The 23271-nt window shown below is 33.9% G+C and overlaps 3 protein-coding genes across 3 annotated transcripts; 2 read left to right on the forward strand and 1 right to left on the reverse strand.

The window, feature by feature from the left end:
• Positions 1–131: 131 nt before the first annotated feature.
• Positions 132–16380, reverse strand: LOC115235099. The gene is made up of 19 exons (XM_029806679.1): positions 16205–16380; positions 15497–16106; positions 7941–8095; positions 7496–7734; positions 7037–7146; positions 6852–6957; positions 6333–6562; positions 5705–6089; positions 5193–5623; positions 4059–4348; positions 3721–3929; positions 3396–3641; positions 2415–3021; positions 2210–2333; positions 1949–2051; positions 935–1133; positions 711–858; positions 429–531; positions 132–347 (listed from the first exon to the last, which is right to left on the reverse strand). Exons 3-19 carry the CDS (start codon positions 8014–8016, stop codon positions 279–281), a joined length of 3675 nt encoding a protein of 1224 aa, XP_029662539.1. The 5' UTR covers positions 8017–8095; positions 15497–16106; positions 16205–16380; the 3' UTR covers positions 132–278.
• Positions 10421–14833, forward strand: LOC115235093 (F-actin-capping protein subunit alpha). The gene is made up of 3 exons (XM_029806671.1): positions 10421–10708; positions 11507–11756; positions 11830–14833. Exons 1-3 carry the CDS (start codon positions 10508–10510, stop codon positions 12246–12248), a joined length of 870 nt encoding a protein of 289 aa, XP_029662531.1. The 5' UTR covers positions 10421–10507; the 3' UTR covers positions 12249–14833.
• Positions 16381–16543: 163 nt separating the features above from the next.
• On the forward strand, positions 16544–22784 carry LOC115234982 (ecto-NOX disulfide-thiol exchanger 2). The gene is made up of 10 exons (XM_029806438.1): positions 16544–16906; positions 17508–17775; positions 17903–18489; positions 18574–18791; positions 18891–19085; positions 19222–19405; positions 20736–20842; positions 21654–21848; positions 21931–22240; positions 22380–22784. The coding sequence occupies exons 1-10, from the start codon at positions 16858–16860 to the stop codon at positions 22595–22597; spliced, it is 2331 nt and encodes a 776-aa protein (XP_029662298.1). The 5' UTR covers positions 16544–16857; the 3' UTR covers positions 22598–22784.
• The last annotated feature ends 487 nt before the right edge of the window (positions 22785–23271 follow it).

Consider the following 23271-nt stretch of genomic DNA (forward strand, 5'->3'; position numbering starts at 1 on the left):
ATTTATATAATCTTATAAAAGTGCAAGCTTTGTATTTTTCTTGAGCATTAATAATTATATTAATATTGCTCGATATCTTATCAATATAATTTAAGAAAGTACACATTATGTAGACGATCTAAAATAAATTTTTATTTGTAAATTTGATTAGAGGTTTAATTTTCTTGACTAATTCAGACAAAACATTGATCTTTTGCGAATGTGTGTGTGCGCGCGAACTTTAATTAGATGTAAATAATCGAGATGCTTATATAACATCCGTTTGCCACATTGCTATACTAATCGTTGTTAACTGCTTTAATATCCGATAAACATTGTTGAATGACATCAAAACCCGACACAACGATCTATAATATAATAAACTTAGAGATTTAATAATCGATATTTAATAATGATTAATAAAATGATGATCCATTTGTATATATTACCTTCAGTGTACCAATTTGTCTATTTCGATCATCTTTGATTGGCAATGATACATATTCGCTGCCATCACCAAGTGCGTATTGTTTTATATTAAAAATTGCATAACTAGAAAAGATCCATTATCAAATATTAAGTATTATATATATATAGACTTATTACGCACACCGTAAGATTAAAACTATTTATTATAATCAAAGAGAGAACGAGTGAATATTTTTATGTATCGCTTTTACAACACAAAATGCTATAAAAATACTACAAATAAAATAAATCACAGCACTCACCCAATCTCTTCGCAATCCTTAATATCTGTTTCCTCGGGTAATGGTTCGCTAATGATAATAAATTTGACATTTGGACTTGTAGATTCAGCCAACATGGAGCGTAAACTATTTCTCTCTACAGGATGTGTCTTTTCGTCTATTCGAAATGCTAAAATCACAATATTCATTCCATTATTCCTGCGATTAAAAAAGCATTTGTCTTTATATATAAATAATAGATTTACTTCTTTTAAAATTGTAGAATATTTCTTGATTAGCTGTTTTCGGCTTTGTCACGGAAACGGTTTCCATATCTTCGCCGCAATGTCCGAGGAAGGAATATTCCACATAAAGCAAATGTATCTCATCATCTTGCATGACAAAGCTTTCGTCCAGAAGCTGTATGCTCACTATTTCTATGGTTATTGTATCTTTTTCGAGGTGCTGAAAAAGGTAAAAATAAAAAGTCAGAATTAATAATTACGCTAAATTACAATGTCACGCACAATGTTACATATATTTGGAAATCGATATACTTTTCAATATAGTTTTAGATATACCCTTCTATATTAGAAGTGTGCTAGTGTACAACGTTACTATATTTGTTAAAGATGACGTCGTCAAAAATATATCAAAAATAATATTACTAGTAAATAATATTAATAGTACTAATGATCTCAATGCAAAATTTAATAAATTTTAATCATTTAATAAATAAATATCAATTTTAAATTAAATTTAAAAAAAAATTATAAATCCCAGATTACATTTTCATTAAATAACCAGGCAGTGAAATGTATTCTAGGTAGCTTTTATCGCACAAAGTTTATGTTCGTAATCTAGCATCCTTCTCGCGAAGCATCTTAAGTATAACTGAGCAAGTATAACTAAGGAACAATCTCGTACGCTAGAGTCATGCTGGTTATCTTGCACATCCATGTTTAACGACTTATCTCCTGCAAATATTTTTGGACGACTAGTTGAGTAAACGCTACTTTTATCGGCATATGAATGCGTGAGTACGGAGACGTAATTAATTACTAATTATACTGGCAGAAATCAGCTGGCTCTTCCGCCTATACCTCTCCCAGTTTTTCTCCGAGAGAATCTCGCCCAAGTCGCGGATCACGCTATCTTTTCCTTCGAGCATCGAAACGTCCTGAATACGACCGGAATTTCGATAATTTCCAGATCGAGCGTTTTCGTTATCTTTCATACAATCGCGAGAGTTTTTCATAAGATTGCGTAACGTATCTTACATTCTCCATTAAAGTCCTAAATTCCTTCATGCTCGGTGAATCCCTCAGATCGTTGCTTCTCTGCCTCTCGTTATTGCTATCCGTAAGTGCGTCGGAATCTGGACTAATTAAAATCGTTTATATAACTTTTGTAATGTGTGTAAAAAGGATAAATTTGTACAAGATGCTATTTTTCTGTAAGATTTTCTCTTGTCATATCTTGCAAAAAATAGCAAATTAGATTTTCTAAATAAAAGAAGGAAATAACAAAAAAGATCTTACGATCTTGTTGCAGTTCTATCCTCTTCGGATTTTTTGCTCTCGTCATTGCGGGGAAAATTGAGATCTTCATTATTCGAGTTGAAATAATTATCATCTTCCGAGTTTTCAGTGTCATAATCTGCGGCTTTAATAATCGCAGTTTCTCACACACAGTTAAATTTGAATCAAAAATATACAAATCTTAATTATGCAATTATGAAATTACTTATGTCTAAGGGCGATCGAATATGTAATTCCTTTGTCTCTTTGTGTATCGTGCTATCCTTTAGATCTTCATCCTTTGGACGTGTATCTTCGACCGTCGTCTCGTCGACCGAAGGAACAAAACTTTTCTCCGGCATGCCAATCATGTCCTTTCTTATCAAAGGTTCCGGAAAAACGTCTCGCAGTGATGTTATGCCGCATTGCTTTTTAAAGGCTTCGACCATGTCGACGTTGCAGCTCAATCGGACCCAGAGCGATAGCTGACCAAAATTGACTCCGAAGAAGCAAGAAATGACGCTGTTCACAGGTACAACGTAATGTAACTTGTTCTGCGGATAATCCAGGATATCCTTGATGGACACTTTCGCACGGGCGAGCGTAGAGCTGGTGTCGTTTCGACGAACAATGTTCACTCGGAAAACCAGGTATTCCGACAGTACATTCTTGAAGAAGGAAAAAAGATCCGCTATGCGATACACGGAGGACGAGTTGAAGATCAGATTGGGACACTTCATTTTCGGCGTGTAAGCAGTCTTTTCGCCCCAAATATCCCAGCTTATGTAAATATGAAGATTACATATGTCTTCTTCTTCTGGAATTTTCGCGACCTGATGATTTCAAAACGCAAATATAATAAAATGATTTTTTTTCAGTTTAAAAATATAAATGATAGACTCTTTTTATATATCTATATATAATATACATATATCCAATAAAAAGTATTTTTTTTTATATTTCACATTTCTTATCGTGCACAACGTTTTATAGTCTTTAAGTTAATAATATATAATTTATATGCTGTATTATAATTTCATTGTTTTATGTGGGAAAAATGGATAAGTATAGAATGATCAACGCGATATTAAAATACATGAATATTTTGATGGTACAAAATAAAATACAAGTTCATTATTTTATTTGTTATATATTACACATAAAGCTTCTTGGCAAACTTTTGTATCATTTTACTCGCGATACTAACCGATGTAGAAAGTTGCAGTCGCGAAATGTGAATCTCGATGAGACCTTGCCTATCGGTAATTAATAGAGGAAAGCATTCCGTCGGGCATACTGGTAATTTCATACTATCATTTAGACATTCGATTCTACAGGGTAAGTTCTGCTCCTCTTCCAGCGGATCCTTCGCTTTGCGCAAATGGCACGTTAAATTACATCTAGAGTAGTGCGGCGTCTTTAATCTCTTCAATTTCTTTACAGTCTTTTCTGCCTAAACGGAAACCATCGACGTGTTACGCTATATTAAAAAAATTTACGTTTTACCGGAGAAGCATCTTGCACTGACTTACGTAGAAGTCTTTACTGATATCGCGGTATGATTTCCTGTACTTCTCATGAATCAAAGGAAAGAAATCAACGTCAAGCGGACCTTTCATCGATGAACCAGTATCTTTCATTAAGACAGTTGCAGATTTCTTTTCACAAGTGAAATTCCTGCTATCCTTGGTATCAACGGCACTTCGTTGAGGAGCACAGCTCGTACAACGATAATCAGAATCTAAATTTCGCGTAACATTTTTTATCATTATTGCGGATACAATATCGCCTGCCTTTTCGCTTTCATAGATATATTCGTCAATGCATACGGTATAATCTTTGTCGATCATTCTTACACGATTATCATTACCGAAATTTACCGCTGCATCTGAGCAAAGACAGTTTTGCTTAATACCACGAGTAGTTATCACAGAAAGATTGTTGTTGTTAGCATCAATTAACGAATTCTTGAGCGTAGAAACTTGATGGCTCGGAAATGTTCGTTCATCGGCATTACTAAACGATATGTACTCTTGCAAGACATCGTACAGAGTCAGAAATATTTGATTTAATGCTAGGTTCGGATTTTCCGCGAGCCTTTTTTGTGAACTCTCAGGATTTGATTCGTCACGAAGTAATCGAGAAGATATTTCTCCATCACTGTAATAAATACCTAAGATGATATCATATACAATGATGTTCCAATCTTTTATATAGTATTATAAAACATAAAAATTTACACAGTATAATGTGACATAAAAAAATAAGTGTAACAGAATGAGAGTATATATATTATATAAAACGCTATTATAATTATATGTTTATTTATAAATTGATGAACGTATAAAATGTCCTATATACTTTTCCAGAATATTAAGAAACTGTTTTATAACTCTTTGAACACACAAGGTTTTCTGTGATACACAAATTATTGATTTCCCTATAATCTACAATACAACAAATACGAAATATAAAATGTTAATTATAGTTATTAAATCAAGGAAATAAGCAGAAAAAGTTAAAAATATATCTACTCACATAACATGTACATATAAGCGCTAACACAACTAACATTAACTAACACAATATCAAACATTTAACTAATCTTCTTCGTTAGATGTTTGTGCTGTTGCAAAATATATAGCAATAAATGCTATATATTTTGCCTGTACTTGAATTTATAAAATACATATTTGTTATTTGATGTTACACAAAAAAATTTCTATCTTACAATTTTCTAATTTTAGCTAAAGAGAATTAGGTATAATTATGTATCTTTTCCTATGAATGTTCTAATACTATTTATTATAATTCCATTACTTATACGAGACATGTAATATTTTAATATCGATGCTACATTATCATAAATACTTACATTTGTAATGAGTTAGCGAAATTTTACCACTAAAGAAAATAATAACAAAAATCTGATAATACTAAATGATAAAGTCTCTATTAACAATTAAAATCACCGAACAATAGCTTCTCGAGAGGTACGACTTGCCTGTGCCTCTGAGATATGTCCAAAATACCCGTATATTCTTCCTTCGGGGTCATCCTCGACGCGTCCAGAGGTGTGTTAATCTGCGCCTGATCCAACAGTTTTAATATTTTTTCGCGGGATAAAACATTCGTGCCATTTGTTTCCGGATTCGTCTTCCATTCTTTCAACGGCGACTGCAACGATGTCTTCTTCTCATTTATTTTCTCTTCACTTCTCGTCATTGTACTTTGTTCTTTTATGCTGGCAGTGATGATTATTGTCTGTACCGATTTATCCATCAATTGCAAACTTTCTCGCGTATTGCTGACAGGTTTCTCCAGCTGCATAATTTTGTCGTACATCTCACAACATTTCATGCATTGCTTTACGTCCGATGATAGTGTCATTTCTGAGTTGACAGCGTCGCACTTTCCGTTTTGCTTATGAAAAGACTATAAATATCACAAAATTGGAAATCATTCAAGTATACTATTTATTAACAATTTCTAAAATATATATACAGATATACTAACCGCTACTTGTACCGTTAAGATATCTATGTTTGTCTGCAATTCTTGAAGTTTCGCGAGTAATCGCTCATTTGTTGCCTTTAATGTTATGATATTAGCCTGCTCATTATTGAATGCTATTTTCAAAGATTGTTGGTCCTGAGTATTTTCAGAAAGCTTTTTTCTTAATTCTATATTCTCGAATTCGACTTGACCATATTTCGAAGTAAGTGCAATAAGCTCATTATTATGTTGTTGCAATATCTTAATTTCGTTCATAAAATCCCGTATCTGTTCATCTTTCTCGCGTAACGTGAGTTGTGAACTTTTCGCCTTTAACATCTGATGGTCAATCTCGGCTATGCGCGTCCTCTCTAACGTAAGAACAGCTGCGATCTCCTGATTATTCCTGAAGAAATCATAAATTTTTAAATTAGAAACAACCTATCCATTTTTGACAAAAAATATTTTTATTATATTTAAATTTTAAATATACATATATGCATTTAAAATTTATTAACAATTATTATATTTGACAAGAAACGTGATTTATTAGAGAAAAAAATGTATAATATGTAATCAATTTCATACATTAAGAATTTATTAAATCTAGTAATATGTTATATATTTAAGAGAGAACTAACGAATATACCTCGTCGTTCGTTCAAGAGTCTTTTTCAAGTCGTTAATTTCAGTGGTCAGCGCGGCGTTTTTCTCTTGGGCCGTCATTAGTTTATCATTCAATTGCTTCATCTGTCGCCAGACTCGTATATATTCCACATTCTCCGCTATCTTCTCCTTTTGAGTACTAGTCGAAAGCGCCAGCTCTTTCTCTAACTCTGTTATACGACATGCCATATCTTTCTTCTGCGCCTCCAGTTTCTACGAAGAAAGGTTGGACGCTAGGCGGAAATTATGGCGCATAATACATTAATAACGAGCAACTTTACGTATTCGCGAGACTCTAATCACCTGGGCATAAAATCGCAAAGTAACTTATATGCGAGTAGTATTTTACTCTATCTCTTTTGTTATTTCCGATCATCTATTATCCTGTATAAATTTATTTTATTGTATTTATTTAAAACATAATTGCTGAATTAGGTAAATGAGGAAATATGACGAAAATTAAATGTGTGCAAATATTTCGAGTTGTCGTATGCTGTTTTACCTCGATTTTAAGGATGTAATTTCGCATGTCGTTATCATCGTCTCCTGCTCCAACGATACACTGACAGGACGGTACTCTCGTGCGATTATTCTCACTTCGGCACGTCCTAAAAAAAGTCGGTTTGGTATTTCATTGTGCTGCAACAGTGAGTCATAGCATATATCTCATAGTATGCTTGTACTTACACGAGTCCGGAAGACGATGGCCTAACGAGATTACGACTGCGCGATGACGATCTACCGTTTATCGTGTGACTCAACAATTGATTTCTCATCACAGCGATTTTCTCCTTCAACTAAAACATTTAATAGAATATTCATTAAAAATATATTGTTAGCGCAAAAAAAAAGTATTAAATTTTTAAAATTTTATATAAATAAAAATACGCTATAAAACATTTATGGTATTAAAGGGAATTTAAAAATGATCTACTTTTTATCATAATCTTTCATTTATATTAATTTCATTAAAAAGTATAATTTGTGATAATATCTACTATACTAACACAAATAATATATAAAGAAATTTATTAGAATATATCATACAGAAATAATACGATGTAATTTCAAAATGAGATTCTTCTAAATATAAGAATCCTGTTATCGTATCGCTATATAGAAGATTTGTCGTTATTTCGAATCTACCTTAGTGTTTTCGAGTTCGAGCGCAGTCATTTTGTTTCTATCGTCGGCAATATCTAACGCTAATCCGCACGATCTTGGATTACTGGCCAGTCTAATTAACTTTGTACCGAGCCGCTTAATCTTGTCTTCCTGGCAATTTGATAATTTCTTCAGATTGTTCGTCTCATCGAGTAAACGTAGATACTTGTCCTCTAACTGATAGCGATCGAGCTTGCAAACGAGATGACGTTCCCTAGGATCTTTCATATTTTAAATGTTACACATAGTTATATATCATGCATATATTTGGTAAAAATAAAACAAAAATTAGATATTATAAAAAGAGTATCGTATAAAATAAAAAAAATAAAAACTAAAATATATATAATATATTAGAATCTCTTTCATATAAAATGTTTGTATCTCGTAAAAAAATTCGTAAAAATGTATGTATACATATACAAACCTATCCCACTAACAATTGTGTCCGCGACAGAGCCTTCTTTTACGGGCAAAATGTCACGATTCGGATCGTCTGCCATTTTCAATCAGAATTCCAACATATAGACTGATCACTTAGAACTGATAATTCTTTAAAACGTTGATTAGCACATACGAACGCTGAAAAATTAATATAGAATTAATATTGCTATTTATTCATAAAATGTGTTAATAAATAAATTGCTAAACAGAAAAAGAGATTATAATTTGGAAAAAAATAACGTGACAGAGAAACAAATCTCTCTACAAATTAATTGTCATTCCTTCTTTATAATTAGCATTATATTTATATTACACATATCTATGTCTCTCTCTTGTAAATTCTTTTCCTTACCAAAACAATGATTATTTTTCCACACATTGTATTTATTTGCACACACAAAAATAATTAAACGTATTTTATCGATTTTAATCTATTCATGATTTGTGAATAAAAGAATTCGAGTAATCGACTTTACAATTCTCTGCTAATTTCGGTTTATATTATTTCGATTATTCTCGACACGATAATATCTCAAAGTGATACGTAATTTCTCAGAGTACATACACATATAACGATAAATTAATATTAATAAATAAAAGCATACTTATTAATATTTGTTATTTTAAATAAACATTTGTATACATTTTTCTACTTTCTTTCCGACAAGACTTCAAAAATATTGTACTGATAGCATTTGTGCAAATAGTATGCAATCTTCGGATTATTAATAGAAAAAGATATAAATATTAATATTAATGAAATATTAAATAGATGAATGAGTGATTAAATAGAGATATTATATTAAATAGTTATCTTTATACGTATATGCCATAAAATTATAATGATAATATTCTCTATATATTTAATAAAATTATGCTAAAAACTATATAGAGCGCATGCAAGTGACAATAATTATCGCTGGTTATCGCTTTGGCTGCCAGATTCGAGATTAAAACGCTACACACACACACATGCATATGTGGTTATCCAGAACTGTGTTCTACCAAACACTTGTATCTCTAAATATAAAGGACTTTTCCGAGAGCAAATAATGTGATTCATCCTCATTCGATCTCCACCCTGTATGAATCATCTCTCCGTATAAAGCTTTATTAAATGTCGTAGAAAAAATATTACGAAATAACGGAATAAATTTAACATCCTAATCAAAGAGAAATTATTGAGAAAAAAATATGTAATTTTCGGGAAAATATATAAATACGAAATTAAAGACTATTCCAGATTCAAGGATCTTCATTAATATTAATATATATAAGAAAATATTTTGTAATGGTATTCTTTATGTGCACTCGATTATATAATCGCATTTTAACAAAAAGTTGCGATATATAATATCAAACATAATATTCGAAGTTTCCCCATCACCGACCTGTAAAATCATTTGCGCACCCTTTCTCCGAACAACCCGAGTGCATAATCATAGGGTGTTACGCAAGAATAATCAATCCAGAAAATAAAAAAAATGAAGAATGAATAAAAATTATGCACACAAACATATATCTATATGAACGATTAGATTAACAAGAAAAAAGCTCGATATTTTTAATTAAATTTATTCAGACTAGGTATTACTTGGTTAGTATTAATAGTATTTAATACTATTAATAAATACTATAAAAATATTATATTATTAATAAGTATTAAATAAGTAAAATTTATGCTATTAATATTAGTATATATATATATAAGTGTTTAGTACTATTAATAATAAGTATTATTTATTTACTAATAGTAAAAAAAAAGTATATTAATAACTTTACTGTTAGTTTTAATTTTTGTAGCTTAATTTTTACGTAACATCATTCAATTATATATACTGACCGTCATTAAAAGTTTCTCGAAAGCAAAAATATCATCGTCATGAATAACGATACGGCAGGTGGACGTTTTGAAGGGAAAACAGCGCGGCCGTGAAGAAGAAAAGTCCGATGTGTATAGAAACTGTGGTGATGCTTCGGGGGGAAGGAACCCGGAAAGAAAAGAAAAAAGGAGAAAGGAAGGAGAGAGAGAGAGAGAGAGAGAGAGAGAGAGAGAGAGAGAGAGAGAGAGAGAGAGAGGTGCTAACGAGGCTATTCTTCTTCTTCTTCCTCCTCCTCCATCTCTCTCGCTCTCTGTCCATCTTTTGCGTTCGACGCGCTGATCTTTTTTTTTTTTCCCCGCGTCTTTCGACCGCGAAGAGAGCCGCGAGCTGCCACGACAAGGCTTTTTGATGAGCTATATTGTGAGGAGAGGATTCACGAATGACGAAGTAGCTGTTATCTCTTTTCGCGAATGAAAGAGAGAGAGAGAGAGAGGTGCTAGGATGAGTTGGTCGCATCGCATCACCAGGTATGTACATACGTATACGAGGCGCTGCGAAGCGCCACTGCGAGCGGCACCACGAGACGCTGAACCAAGAAGAAAGAGAGAGAGAGAGAGAGAAAAGAGATCCAGCACAACCTGACCTGTCCGTGACCACCGCACCGTACCCTCGCTTTTGACATCGGCGGCGGTGGCGGCGGAGTGTGCGTGCCAGTAGGAAAGGTAAGATGGCGGCGGACGGAGATGCGGCGATTCCGGACCAGGAAAAAGTGCGAATAGTCTCGGATTTTATATTGCACTCGCCACCGGGGGAGTTCAACGAGGTGTTCAACGACGTGAGGGTTCTGCTCAACAACGACAACCTGTTGAAGGAGGGCGCGTCCGGGGCCTTCGCGCAGTACAACAAGGACCAGCTCACGCCTGTTAAGGTACTGTCGTCGTCGTCGTCATCGTCGTCATCTTCATCCACGTCGTCGACGTTGTCATCGTCGTCGTCGTCGTCATTATCATTATCATCATCGTCATTGTTATCGTCAGACGCGCGATGTTTCTTCTTCCCAAAGTATGAAATCCGCGAGTTCGCGCCCTCACCGCGTACTTACGCTCACTCGCCCTCCTTTTCTCAAGTGTTCCGATTCCCAAAATCCGCGATCGCACTGACTTTACTTTCTCTATCTCTCTGCGTTAATAGGTTAAGTGGGATTACCGGGATTTATACAGGTGACCTTGGCTTTGACCCGAGGCACCGATACGCGACCGGTATCCCCCTTGCACCTCTCGCACTTCACCGGTTCGGATACTTAATATTTTCATACTAGATTATAGAAATTCTATTGATCAAAAGGTGATGAGAATTGTAACAACACCATTGTAACAAGTAGCAAGTTTGCAATGTTTCTTAATATATGAACAAAAACTGTTTTCTATCTCCTTTTTTTGCTCACACTGGAATATTACTTTGGTATATTTTGATACATCTTACAACTCGACTAAAGTTAGACATTGCCTGTCCGAAAGAAATGTTGCAATATCTCTTATCTTTGCTGTGAATAATTTGTTCCACAATATTATAAGAATACTAAGATTATATCCGATGTTCTGTCTATATATTTTCTATATCAAATCATAAATGCTCGCAAAACTTTCAGTGCATTGAGTAGCATATATAAAACCAGATATGTAAACTAAAATAAATATTTCAATTCTGTTCTTTTCCTCGCACACAGATAGAGGGAAGTGATCATCCAGCGCTTATAACCGAACACAATGATTTGAGTTCTCAAAGGTTTTATGATGCACGTAGTAAGCAAAGTTTTAAATATGATCACTTGAGGAAGGAGGCGCAAGATTATGAACCTTATGAACCAGATCCTATAGCGGAGCCTTGGAGATCAGCCTTTCAAGATGAGATAACGAGTTACACACAAAGTCATTATAGACACGGCGCCTGCTCAGTTTTTGGGAAATCTTTTGGAGGTAATTATTATTTTGTTCGAATAATTGCCTAAACAAGTCGCACACGCGAGAAATAACATTAATTTTTATGCAGGAAACGTAACGCTAACGGCGTGCATAGAAGATCATCAATTTCAACCTAAAAACTTCTGGAACGGTCGTTGGCGTTCGGTCTGGACCGTAAGTTTCACTCCAAATTCAGGAAACGCCGAATTAAGAGGTAGCCTCAAAGTACAAGTACATTACTATGAGGATGGAAACGTACAATTGGTCAGTAGCAAAGAAGTAAAGGAGAGCCTGCCCATCTCTAACGAAAAACAAACAGCAAAAGATTTGATAAGATTTGTCGAAGAATCCGAAAATGATTATCAAACGGCAATTTCCGAGAATTATCAAACGATGTCCGACACCACCTTTAAGGCACTGCGAAGACAACTGCCGGTAATGCGAACGAAAATCGACTGGAACAAAATTGTGTCGTATAGTATCGGCAAAGAGCTTAAAAGTCAATAGAAATAGATTTTTTTATATATAATAATAATAATATTAAAAGAAATAATTAAAAGAAAAAGAGAAGAAAAGCGCATTTTGCTGCATGAGTGAAGTCTGGACGTGTGATGTGCATGGGAGCAAACTATAACAATACTAAGTAACGTCTGATTAGAGAGATATTTCGACTCATGCATACCACTCAAGGTTCCTCTAGACTCTATATTGTATGTTACAAGAAGCAATAAAAAAAAAGAAATTTAATTAACATTTTCGGCGTTATTAATTGTGTAAAAGAAATTAATTAAAATTATGATTTCCCTAAATTTTTACACACACAAGTTCGGCATAAAGTAATGTAATATTGAATAGTTTGGTATAAACATGCATTATTTCTATAAATATGATGATTGTAAAATATAGGATCAGTATTCACAACAGTGGAACCTTTGTATAAATGTTTCTTCGCTTTAATTCTGATCATCTTTTTTAAAACTATATCCATGATATTCGCATTATGCAGCATAGCGCAAGATATAATCTTTAACTTCGGATGGACATAAAAACGATTAATAACTGTCGAAGTAAAAGAAATATTTACTATTTATAATGGGGTAATGGGAATCCTTGCTCTTATGTTAAGTGATCGAACTGAAGTTCAATTCAATGTGTTGAATAGCTTAAAATTTGTGAAACACGAATAGCGAAAATAAATTTAAGCTATAATTATATAGTTATGAAGTAATGAACAGATGCTGGAAGAGAGGATGCAGTTTTTCAACTTTGACATAAAACTTGTAAATTCCTACAAATTTTATCAAAAATATAATAACATCAGTGATATCTCTCTGATAATGTTCATTTATATTTTAACTTACATATTCGTTTTTGCTTGTAAGAATTTATTGCAAATACAACAAAAATTGGTATACAATATTATATATATTCACTGAGGTTATTATTTTATTGATAATCTTATCGCTATACAACTACATCAATCTGTTCTAGCACAATTTATCTGTCACTTGACAGTTCACCCTGACTCAAAGCAAAATAGTTTCTATCATTTCATTATTGAATTGAATCAAATATTAAAATTTGCATAATGTGTTATTTACATTTTATGAACATAATTATGGATAGCGAAAAGTCTGTACGATAAATATAACATGATATATGTAAAAAAATAAGTTTTTTTTACACATGTACTGATGTGCAATTAAAATAGCGAAATTAATAGTTCCATGTCGGGTATAAAAGAAATATCTCTTTAGACTCTCATTTTAAAAAGAAGACAAATTGCTTGTAATCCTTAAGACTTAGATCACTTAAAATGGCGCGATGACATCTCGTGTATTTGAAAATTGAGTAAAAAGACTATACGTATACGTATATACTTCAATCATTAAGTTATTTGTCGATACAATATGCTGGGGCCATGGGTGATGTCAACTGCATAATATATCAAACGTAATACAAGGACATTAGATGTGTCTATTTATAATTTGCCGGTATCGAACACACCGTTAAGTGTTCATTATCACATTCAATACACATAAAGTACGAAAAACAAGGAAACATAACTCTTAACAGATATTGGTGGGCAAGGCCTACTATTTTTATCCAACTTTATATTTCACACATAAAAGTATAAGTCTATATACATTTTTGTTAAAATGTATATTGTTTTATAATAAGTATGTCTATTATATATAATGGATACGTTACAAAGTTTAAATATGAACTACTGAATGAAATAAATGTTGATCATTGCGCAATTTGGTTTCTAAATTGCATTAAAGTATGTCACTCCGTCGCGAAAGAATCATTCAAATTTACAAGCAAAAGTGGGAAGTCTCTTGGTGCTATCGCTTACTACACATTACACAGCCAGACATTGTATGCGGAAACGAAAACTAACAAAGTACATAATACATTGTACATTGTAGAATGTAGCCTATAGCCTGCTGGAGCCTTAATCTGTTCACTTTGTGTTGGGGGAATAGGGATGGGGACAATGAAGATTGGTCTTGAGGGAATACTATGTACATATGTTATTTGGATGAATGAATGCGACAACCATCATTTGACTCTTAATGCAATAGGATTCGAAACATGTGTGTAATATTATTTGTACTTTGTAAGTTACATCGTAATTCAAGGCATCATCTTTACTGCAGCTGCAGTAAAATTCTTGAAAGAGAAAAGGAAAACGCGAAAAGAGATTCTTGCCATTGATACTTAAGGATTCAGTCAAACAAGAGTACATATGGATAAAATACAATAAATTATTTGTTAGCATGCAAAGCGCGCAATAACGAAGTTATTCATGTAAATACAATCTCACATATGCTATTCAAGTCTCATTGTTTGTATTACGTATGTAAATTACAAAATGGAGCGCGTTGAGATATGTTTCGAATCTTGTCAAAACTCCATACGACATAGTTGCCTACGATATTGAAAACTAGGTATTACCTACAATCGAATGTATCGTAACATAACAAAACGCATGTCCTTATGTAAAAATTTAAACAGAATACATTTATCAGTTAAATTATGTATTATTGAATGTTATGATTGATTAAATAAAGTGATATGACACTTTATACTTGAGCTTTTAAGTATAAAAATCATTCTTTTATGTAAAATATAATTTGCACTATTAATTGTTGCCAGTTACCACACTGTATATATAGATATATATATATGTCTCATTTTTCATATAATTATTTAATTTATCTTGTATAGCTCAATAGAAATTTAGAAGAATTTTACTCCATGAATTTTTTTAAACTATATATTTGGATTCCTATCAATATAAAATACATACTAAACTAGAACTATACTAATAAAAAAGGTGTAGGAAAGTAAAAAGAATTTTAAGAAAGAAAATTTAGAGAATCTTTTACATAAACTTCTTTGTATCTCTATTTCTCTCTATCTCTAACAAGCGATATATAATTACAAGAGCTTGTATCCCAAATTAACCTATTGTCATATTAGCTAAAATCTAATAAATTTACATAGATTATATCCACATATTATGATATAAATATAAATTAAACAAATTTAATTAGTGTAACGTACGCTTTTCTAATACAATTTATTTCACGAAAAGAATGAGAAATGTGTAGGTATCTTTGTTTTCGTTTTTATGTGTTGTTTTCATGTACTCAGATCTACTTGATAAACAAACATACTACTGTGAGATGTGTACACAAACAAACGTGTCATAACTCAAAGATCTGCGAAGAAATGAAAGAACGTACCTTGAGCAAACTGTGCTACATATTATTATACTCAATGTAAGATGTGAAAAGTAAATATACAGGCACATAATTGCACGATAAAGCATCACAAAGACGCCTTAACGAAACTTGACATTCATTGACAGACGGCCATCTATGTTTATACCATCAGTCATTATTAAAATGGCAACCAAACGGAACAGCACGTGATAGCAGGTGGTTGCTCTTTTTAGCTGCACTTGTGTACACATTTTCTCTACTAGAAATAAAGCAAATACTACACGTACCACCTTTCTGTTCTGGAATTTCCTCTCAATCTCTATTCTTAGATTAGATATTCATTAATAGATATCCATTCTTTTATTAGAAATAATACCACGTTTTTTTTCTACAATTTCCAGTGATAAATTTTTACATTCTTTGCATTAGCGGATCTATTTTTGTCACGAAAGAAATTTCAGTTTACGGGAAGATCATTGTCTCAAAATAGAGAGATATACAAAATAAGGAAGATCCATAATATAGATTTATTTTTCGGAGAAGGAGCAAATGCAAGAAAACAGCTGAGCATAACAGCGACTGAAAATATATCAATACACACAGTGTTGTATCATATATAAATTGTTTTACTCTGCAAAAGAAAGAATAATAAATCAAGAAAATTTCTGCATATTTTAATCCAAGTTAAGAAATCCAGATATGCGGTGTATATATATGAAAATTTATTACCTCATCTGTTTCATTATCATCTCATGAGAGAAACAAATTTTTTTATCATATACATAACAAAAGAATAATAACAAACATGGTAAACACCATCGACGAGATATCATTAAAGACCGATGGTTACGAGATTTGGCGTGATTGGAAAAAAAAACTCGTTGCGCGCTACTGCAGATAAATAAATCTTTATATAGTCGGTAATAAAATAATAATTTAGTACAATAAAATGTTTATTTTGTTTTTCTTCAAACAATATATTTTCGATAATAAAACAAAATAATTGGATGAGATAAAATAATTGTATGATTTAAATAACTCGTGTAATTATCTTCAAAGGTGGGACCACTAGGTAGTCACGAAAATTTTCCTAGAGCCAGCGGTCTTTAATAGTATCTAGTATCTTGTCGGTGTAAGCACATAATAGGCCAACACGTGACATTGCAGATTGCAAATGATGCAAGACGATGGTAGTGTCATCTGTCATATGCATCGGCACTATCACTGCGCTATATGATTACATACGATTATAGCCACTCTGTTGTATATCCATCTCCGCCATCTCCGTGACTTCGACGACAACGAGCAGAATATCTCCGCAGTAGTTTCACCCCGTTATCATCTTGTCTCCTAAACGGAATTAGGAGATTCTCTCACAAGAAATGGCTTATAATTTTCCCGGGGTACCGGCGACCGCTATGCCACCCATGGGTGAGGCTGATTAATTCTTTAACCATCATTAATCTAGAATTTGTCTTCTACAAAAATTACGACGACTATTTACACAGATAATTCTAGAACAGAAGGTCAGAAGAGTTAACTGGGGCATAGCTATAATTTTTCTAGATGAGAATATTTAAATATTACAGGAACATTAATAAAAAAAATATATGCTTGTGTCATATGTCTATGGCTTGTGTTACGATATAACTACTAGGCTATTTCGGAGTTATTAGAATCGAAAGTTTTAGTTATTAGAAACAAAAAGAACAAAACTGGAGACTGAAGAAGGCATCGTAGTTGTAAAGATATTTTTATCACTGAGAGACTTCAGATTCTATAATTCTAAAACCAAAATGTTCATTGATGTACAAAATTATTTGTAAAATGGATAAGATAATTATAAGGAAAAAAATACTATATAAAAAAAATTTATAACAATAAAATCTTATATATATATATGTGGTTTAACAATATAAATATAAAATTAGGAACTTTGTTACAATAATAAATTTAAGACAATTTTATAATTTAAATAAATCATTAGATCATTCAAAACATTCTGTACATTTTAATATTACATAATTCACAGGTATGGGACCAATAGGTCCACTGGGCCCTATAGCGGGACCACAAAGCTTTATGGAGCTTGCGGGTCAAGGATTCCCACCGCTGCCACCACCACCCATACCACTGCCTGGAATGAACGACTCGCCTCTAGAGTTTAGTACGAATAAGAATCAGCCGCCGATAGTACGAGAAACTTCAGACGACAGTAGCGACAGAAGAAGCGATAAGAATGATAATAGGAGAGATCGGGAGAATAGGGATAGTCGCGATACACGAGATAACAATAGAAGGTAATATCTTAGTATTATCTGTATTCTATTATATAAAAAGATGATAAAGAGAATAATTTTAAGTTACATAAGCTTTACAGAATATATCTGTAACTCTAATTATAATTCATATGTTATCTTGCAAAAGGTCAAGGAGCGAACGCAGCGATAGACGCGACAGAGATCGGGAAAGAAGGGAGGAGAGAAACGAACGAGACAGAAGGGACGACCGAAGAATCGAGGAGAGAAATAGCACGAATTCCTCCAAGAATAATAATAATCACTCCAACAACTCGAGCAACAACGAAGTTTTATCGTCGACGAATACGAATAATACACCGAATATCGGCACGCAGATGGAATCCGCCGGTGTCTGGGGAATGGGAGTGGGTTATCCCATGATGGGTATGGGCCCCATGGGACCGATGGCACCCATGATGGGCGAAATGGCACTGGGTCCGCACATGAGTCACACACACGGCTACAATCCGATGGGTATGAGCATGATGTCGCATGATGGCAGTATGATAGGTGCTCAGATACTTAATGCCGAGCAAATAATGACGGACGCGGCGCAAATAATGAACGCGAGCTTGCCGCCGCCACCCACAACGCCTCAAGGTACTAAAGAGATTGTACATTGTAAGAGTTGTGTGCTATTCCCGCCGAATCCGAATGCTCCACCGCCCACCACACGTGAAAGGCCGCCAGGATGTAGAACAATTTTTGTCGGAGGTAAATATTATTGTGCGTCGAATATAATAATACAATTATTTTGTATCGCGTAGATTTTTCTAATAACTATAATATTTTACATAGGTTTACCGGAAAACATTACCGAAGCTATAATACAAGAGATATTTGAACGATGTGGGGAAATAACTACTTTGCGTCTTTCTAAGAAGAATTTCTGTCATATACGCTTCGTGTTGGAAGCCAGCGTCGATGCAGCGATATATTTATCTGGTTATAGAGTAAGAATAGGATCTAGTGGGGAACCTGCAAACACTGGTAGACTTCATGTAGATTTTGCACAGGTTTGTTATCTGTTAAAAACTGTTATCTCTTAATGTGTAACTGCCAATATTATGTTTATCTATCTACTAATTTGCATAATTGTTAATAATAATTTTTAGGCTAGAGATGATCAATATGAATGGGAATGCAGGCAGCGACAACTGCAAAGGGAACAACGTCATAGAGAAAGGGTGGAAAAGGAGAGACAAAGACCGCCATCAAGTCCGCCTCCAGTAGTGCATTACACGGACCACGAAGCATCCAATATCTGTGAAAAAATTAAACAAGATGACACGTTTATGAAAGCAGTACAAGTGAGTATTTATTAAACAATAACAATAAAAATGGTTAATAATAACAATTTTCAACAACTCTTTTTTTTAATTTGCGATTATATTCACAAATAATTTCTTTGTGTACTTCTCCGTAATCCACAAATGGTTTCCGCAGGTTGTTGTAACGTGGTTAGAACGAGGAGATTGCACCAAGCGTAACGCTAATACCTTCTACTCGATGATACAATCGACGAACTCTCACGTGCGTCGGCTCCTGACGGAAAAAGCTTCATATGAGGAAGAATTACAGAAGGCCAAGGAGTTGATGAAGGGAAGGATGCAAGGACTTCTCATACAATGTACGTTTACATACTTTCTTATTCTCTGTCTTCAAGACAGCTCGATACTATCGTACATATTTCGTGTGCGCTAAGAAAATCCGCATTGGCTGGTAAGTTCACTTTGGCATATAAATAGGCCCAACGAGGAAATCATCTCTCCTCCTTATTTGGATATAGCAAATGCAACAAAAACCTCATAATTATCTCGTTCATGATAGTGTAAAAGTAATGACAGCGATATCACTACGTTCTTCATACTGTGTGAAAATCTTTGTGCCACATATCGAGTATCGATAATAAGCAGAGATTTTTCTTACGAAGGTATGTGTTATACATCGTCACGTGATAATTAAGAGTAACAATTCATGACATTAAGGTATGGCAACCAATTCTAATCAGGTATCAAAATATCAAATCTCGAATTGTAAGCTTGTCGATTTCGACGTATGATATTCCGAAGAACGGCTTTTGCATATCAAGTGATACGCTTGATGAAAAATTATATAACTCTTGATATACAATAAAGTATTTCTCTATCTCGTAACTAACTTTTGCAATCTCTCAAGTGTATCATAGCGAGTTCGTTATATATGAATTCTGTTTGTGGTCAATGCACGATTGGAGGCGACTCGGTAGGAAGGATCAGGGATAGTAGGCGAGGATAAGGTGGGTGAAAAATCCTATCTTCTCGGACTTAGGATCCAAAACTGACGAGCAAAGGCAGTTTATCGCAAATTCTATCTCAATAGAAGCCATAGTGTACTTGAAAGTTGCATGCTTGACAATGCTAAGAAATAAGGGTGATGGGCTGGATATCCGTTGTGTTAAGAAATTATTTTAAATTGCAAGGTCTACTTTTGTATAATTCTCTTTTTCGAATTCATATATGTATAAATTATACAATACTGTGTTAAACAAGTAAGAGATCAAAATGTTGACTCTTGTTCAAAATAATTCTTAACATCGGAAATCCAGGAATTGCAAGTTTTCTGGGGTTACATTATTCGCAGTAAGGTGGAAAGGCGAACAATGAGAACGGAATGTTTGGTGAAACCAACTACATTAGATTAAATGCGGCACAATCTACATGAGACTCTGTGAGACTATTCGTAGCTGTATCACAATACGTATATAAAAATACGCTCATTAGTAAAGGTGGGAGATACTGTTTTGTTCATCGAGAGGAATGTTATGATAACTAAAACATTTAAACATGACAAGAGAGCGCGTAAAGAGAGTACTAGAAAACATAGACGAAACTACCAACCTTAGAGTTTCAAGCAAAAGGTATACAACGGTGGATTTGTTGTGTTTTTTGTATGCAAACATGCGACCATGTCATCAACAGTCAGTCAGATCGAACGAGTCTTTACCGCGGCCAGCCACAAGAAGGTCTGGGATCACTTCACTAAGGCGCAACGGAAGAACATCGAAATGTGGAAGAAGCAATCCTCGGTATGTATGTAATGCACTCCCACAATGCTAGTAGCGTGTCTCTTCTTCTTCCTTCTCTTATCTATCTAACTTGAAGCAATCTCAGAGTCTATCGCAATATGCTCCTACGCGCGTTTTGCACGATACCTCCAAACATGCTCGTTTTGCAAATTGTATTTCTAAGATATGTACAGGTAAGTGCGATAATTGAGAAAGATTCAAATTTCCGCCTGCGAAAAAGAAAACGGTCAGACACCTCGCTTTTCTTCGTACGTTTATAATTCGGTATTTTATCGTGGAATGCCGCGACAGTAAAAGGCAAATAAATCCTGTCAACAACGCGCACAACATTAAGAATACAGCGTATGGAACAGAAGGTAATACGAGATTAACACTTCCGGATCGAAGAAAAGCAACCACAGACTATCAGACAGCATGGATTCGCCTCATTTTCCCGAACAGTATTACTCAATATACAATACTTCTATTATTTCTGTACTTCAGAGCTGCATCTCTGCTTCTTAAGTTCAGGTAAGCCCAAAGTGTTCCAAAGAGGCACAAGTCCTGGAAATGCTTAATAAAAACTGAGAAAAAATTGTATTGCCTTATGTATCTCAACTCTGAATTACAGAAATTGATTATGTAACATAAAAAAAGAGAGAGATTAGCAGTATATTATATATATACAAATCATAGAGCCAATCACGTTTAGGGACGTATATTTAAATACCATTGTTTGATATAGGAAACTACATACTTTGCATGCATTTGTGTGAAAAAGCGATGCCCGCAGATCGATGCACTTTGTAATTTTTACTGTTCGTAATGACAGGAAATAAAAGCAGTGCAACTGGAAGATAGTCTAATTGAAGGCGAGGGTGAAATGGACGTATCGGATTCGGAAGAAGAACCGCAACGTAAGAAAACACGCAATCAGTCTGACAACACCGAGGACATCGAGAGACTGCAAAGTCTCAAGGAGGAGAACGACAGTCTGAGATGCCAGCTGGAAGCATACAAAAACGAAGTGCGTATTATGTTACAATGAACATGAACAAAGTGATTCAAAGGCGAGAGATTTACATAAAATTTAAATTTAAATTTCCTAGGTGGATCTCTTGAAATCTGAAACGAAAGCAGAGTTAGAGGCGAAGGAAAAGCAAATGAAGATGCTGCAACAAACACTGAAGGGCATGCAGGAGCAGCTGATGCAGTCGCGTAAGCAGCAAGCGCAGGACGATCAGAAGATCAAGGATTTGACTATCAAGCTGAATGCTACAAAAAAAGAAGAGCCTAGGGAGAGTGAGATTATCACTCTCGACAAAGACGACGATATAAGCGAGGAGCCGCGTACGCCGAAGCAGCACATTCTTGCATCCAGCTTCATACAAGTCACTCAAAAGGATGCCAAGCTCATCGGTAAATATATCCATAGTTTTGATAGAAAAAGATTGTTTCAATAACGTGAAAAAACTTAGAAATGATTTTAAAAAATAGCTTTTCGACGCCTTTGCAATGTTAATTATGATTTTTGTTAATGATGTATGATATATTATAGGACTCATAGCGACATTTTTACATATCCATCCATTCGGCGCGAGCGTGGATTACCTGTGGTCTTATCTGCAAAAAATGGAGCCTGGCATTAAGCCTAATGAAGTCGAAGTTTTAATGCAGCGTTTTCCACAAGTCTTTAAACAGGAATTGTTCGGCATCGGTGCAAATATGGAAAGACGCTGGCAGTTTTCAGGTTTTAATGTTTATCGTACTCATTGATTGAGAATCTAGATGACTGAATGTGTAAAAAATTGCGAAAGTAACATTTGTCTCGTTGTTCCTTTCTTAGCATTACTATGCGCAATGCGATTCGCGAGTGCAATCGAGATTTATCGGTGATAAATGTATTGAAACGACGAACACAGAATATGTTGTCGTGAATTAATAAAGTATCTTTATCAATTCTTAATTTTTAAAGCTTATTAATTTCAAGCATCACCATAATTTACGATTGGATCTTGATTATATATTTATATATTTCTTTGCTGAAATTTGACAGTGCCTAATCAATTTATTCTTCTTATTAATGTAAAAATTATATCTAACAATACTAACAAACATGAAAATTTTTAAGCACAAGAACAGATTGAATATTTTTAAAAATGTTTATTGCATTAAATTTGATTTATCACATGTGATTACTACTTGTTTTTATATTTAAAATTTTCAAATTGAGCAGTTTTTCTATGCCCACAATGTTTTGATGACAAAAACCAAAAAAGAAAAGGGAAAGAAAAGATATATGTTTCTTCTATTATCTGTCTCTTTTAAACTTTGCACGAGATTGGACATTTTTTGGTTCTGGTTACCAGCTTTCATTAGAAAGAATTTGAGATTACAAACCTTTCTATATGTTCATCAGTCCTAAAACGTTGCCCTCGCGATCTCTATTC

The sequence above is a fragment of the Formica exsecta genome, unplaced genomic scaffold (genome assembly GCF_003651465.1).
Source record: "Formica exsecta isolate Colony F162 unplaced genomic scaffold, ASM365146v1 scaffold21, whole genome shotgun sequence".
NCBI lineage: Eukaryota > Metazoa > Arthropoda > Insecta > Hymenoptera > Formicidae > Formica > Formica exsecta.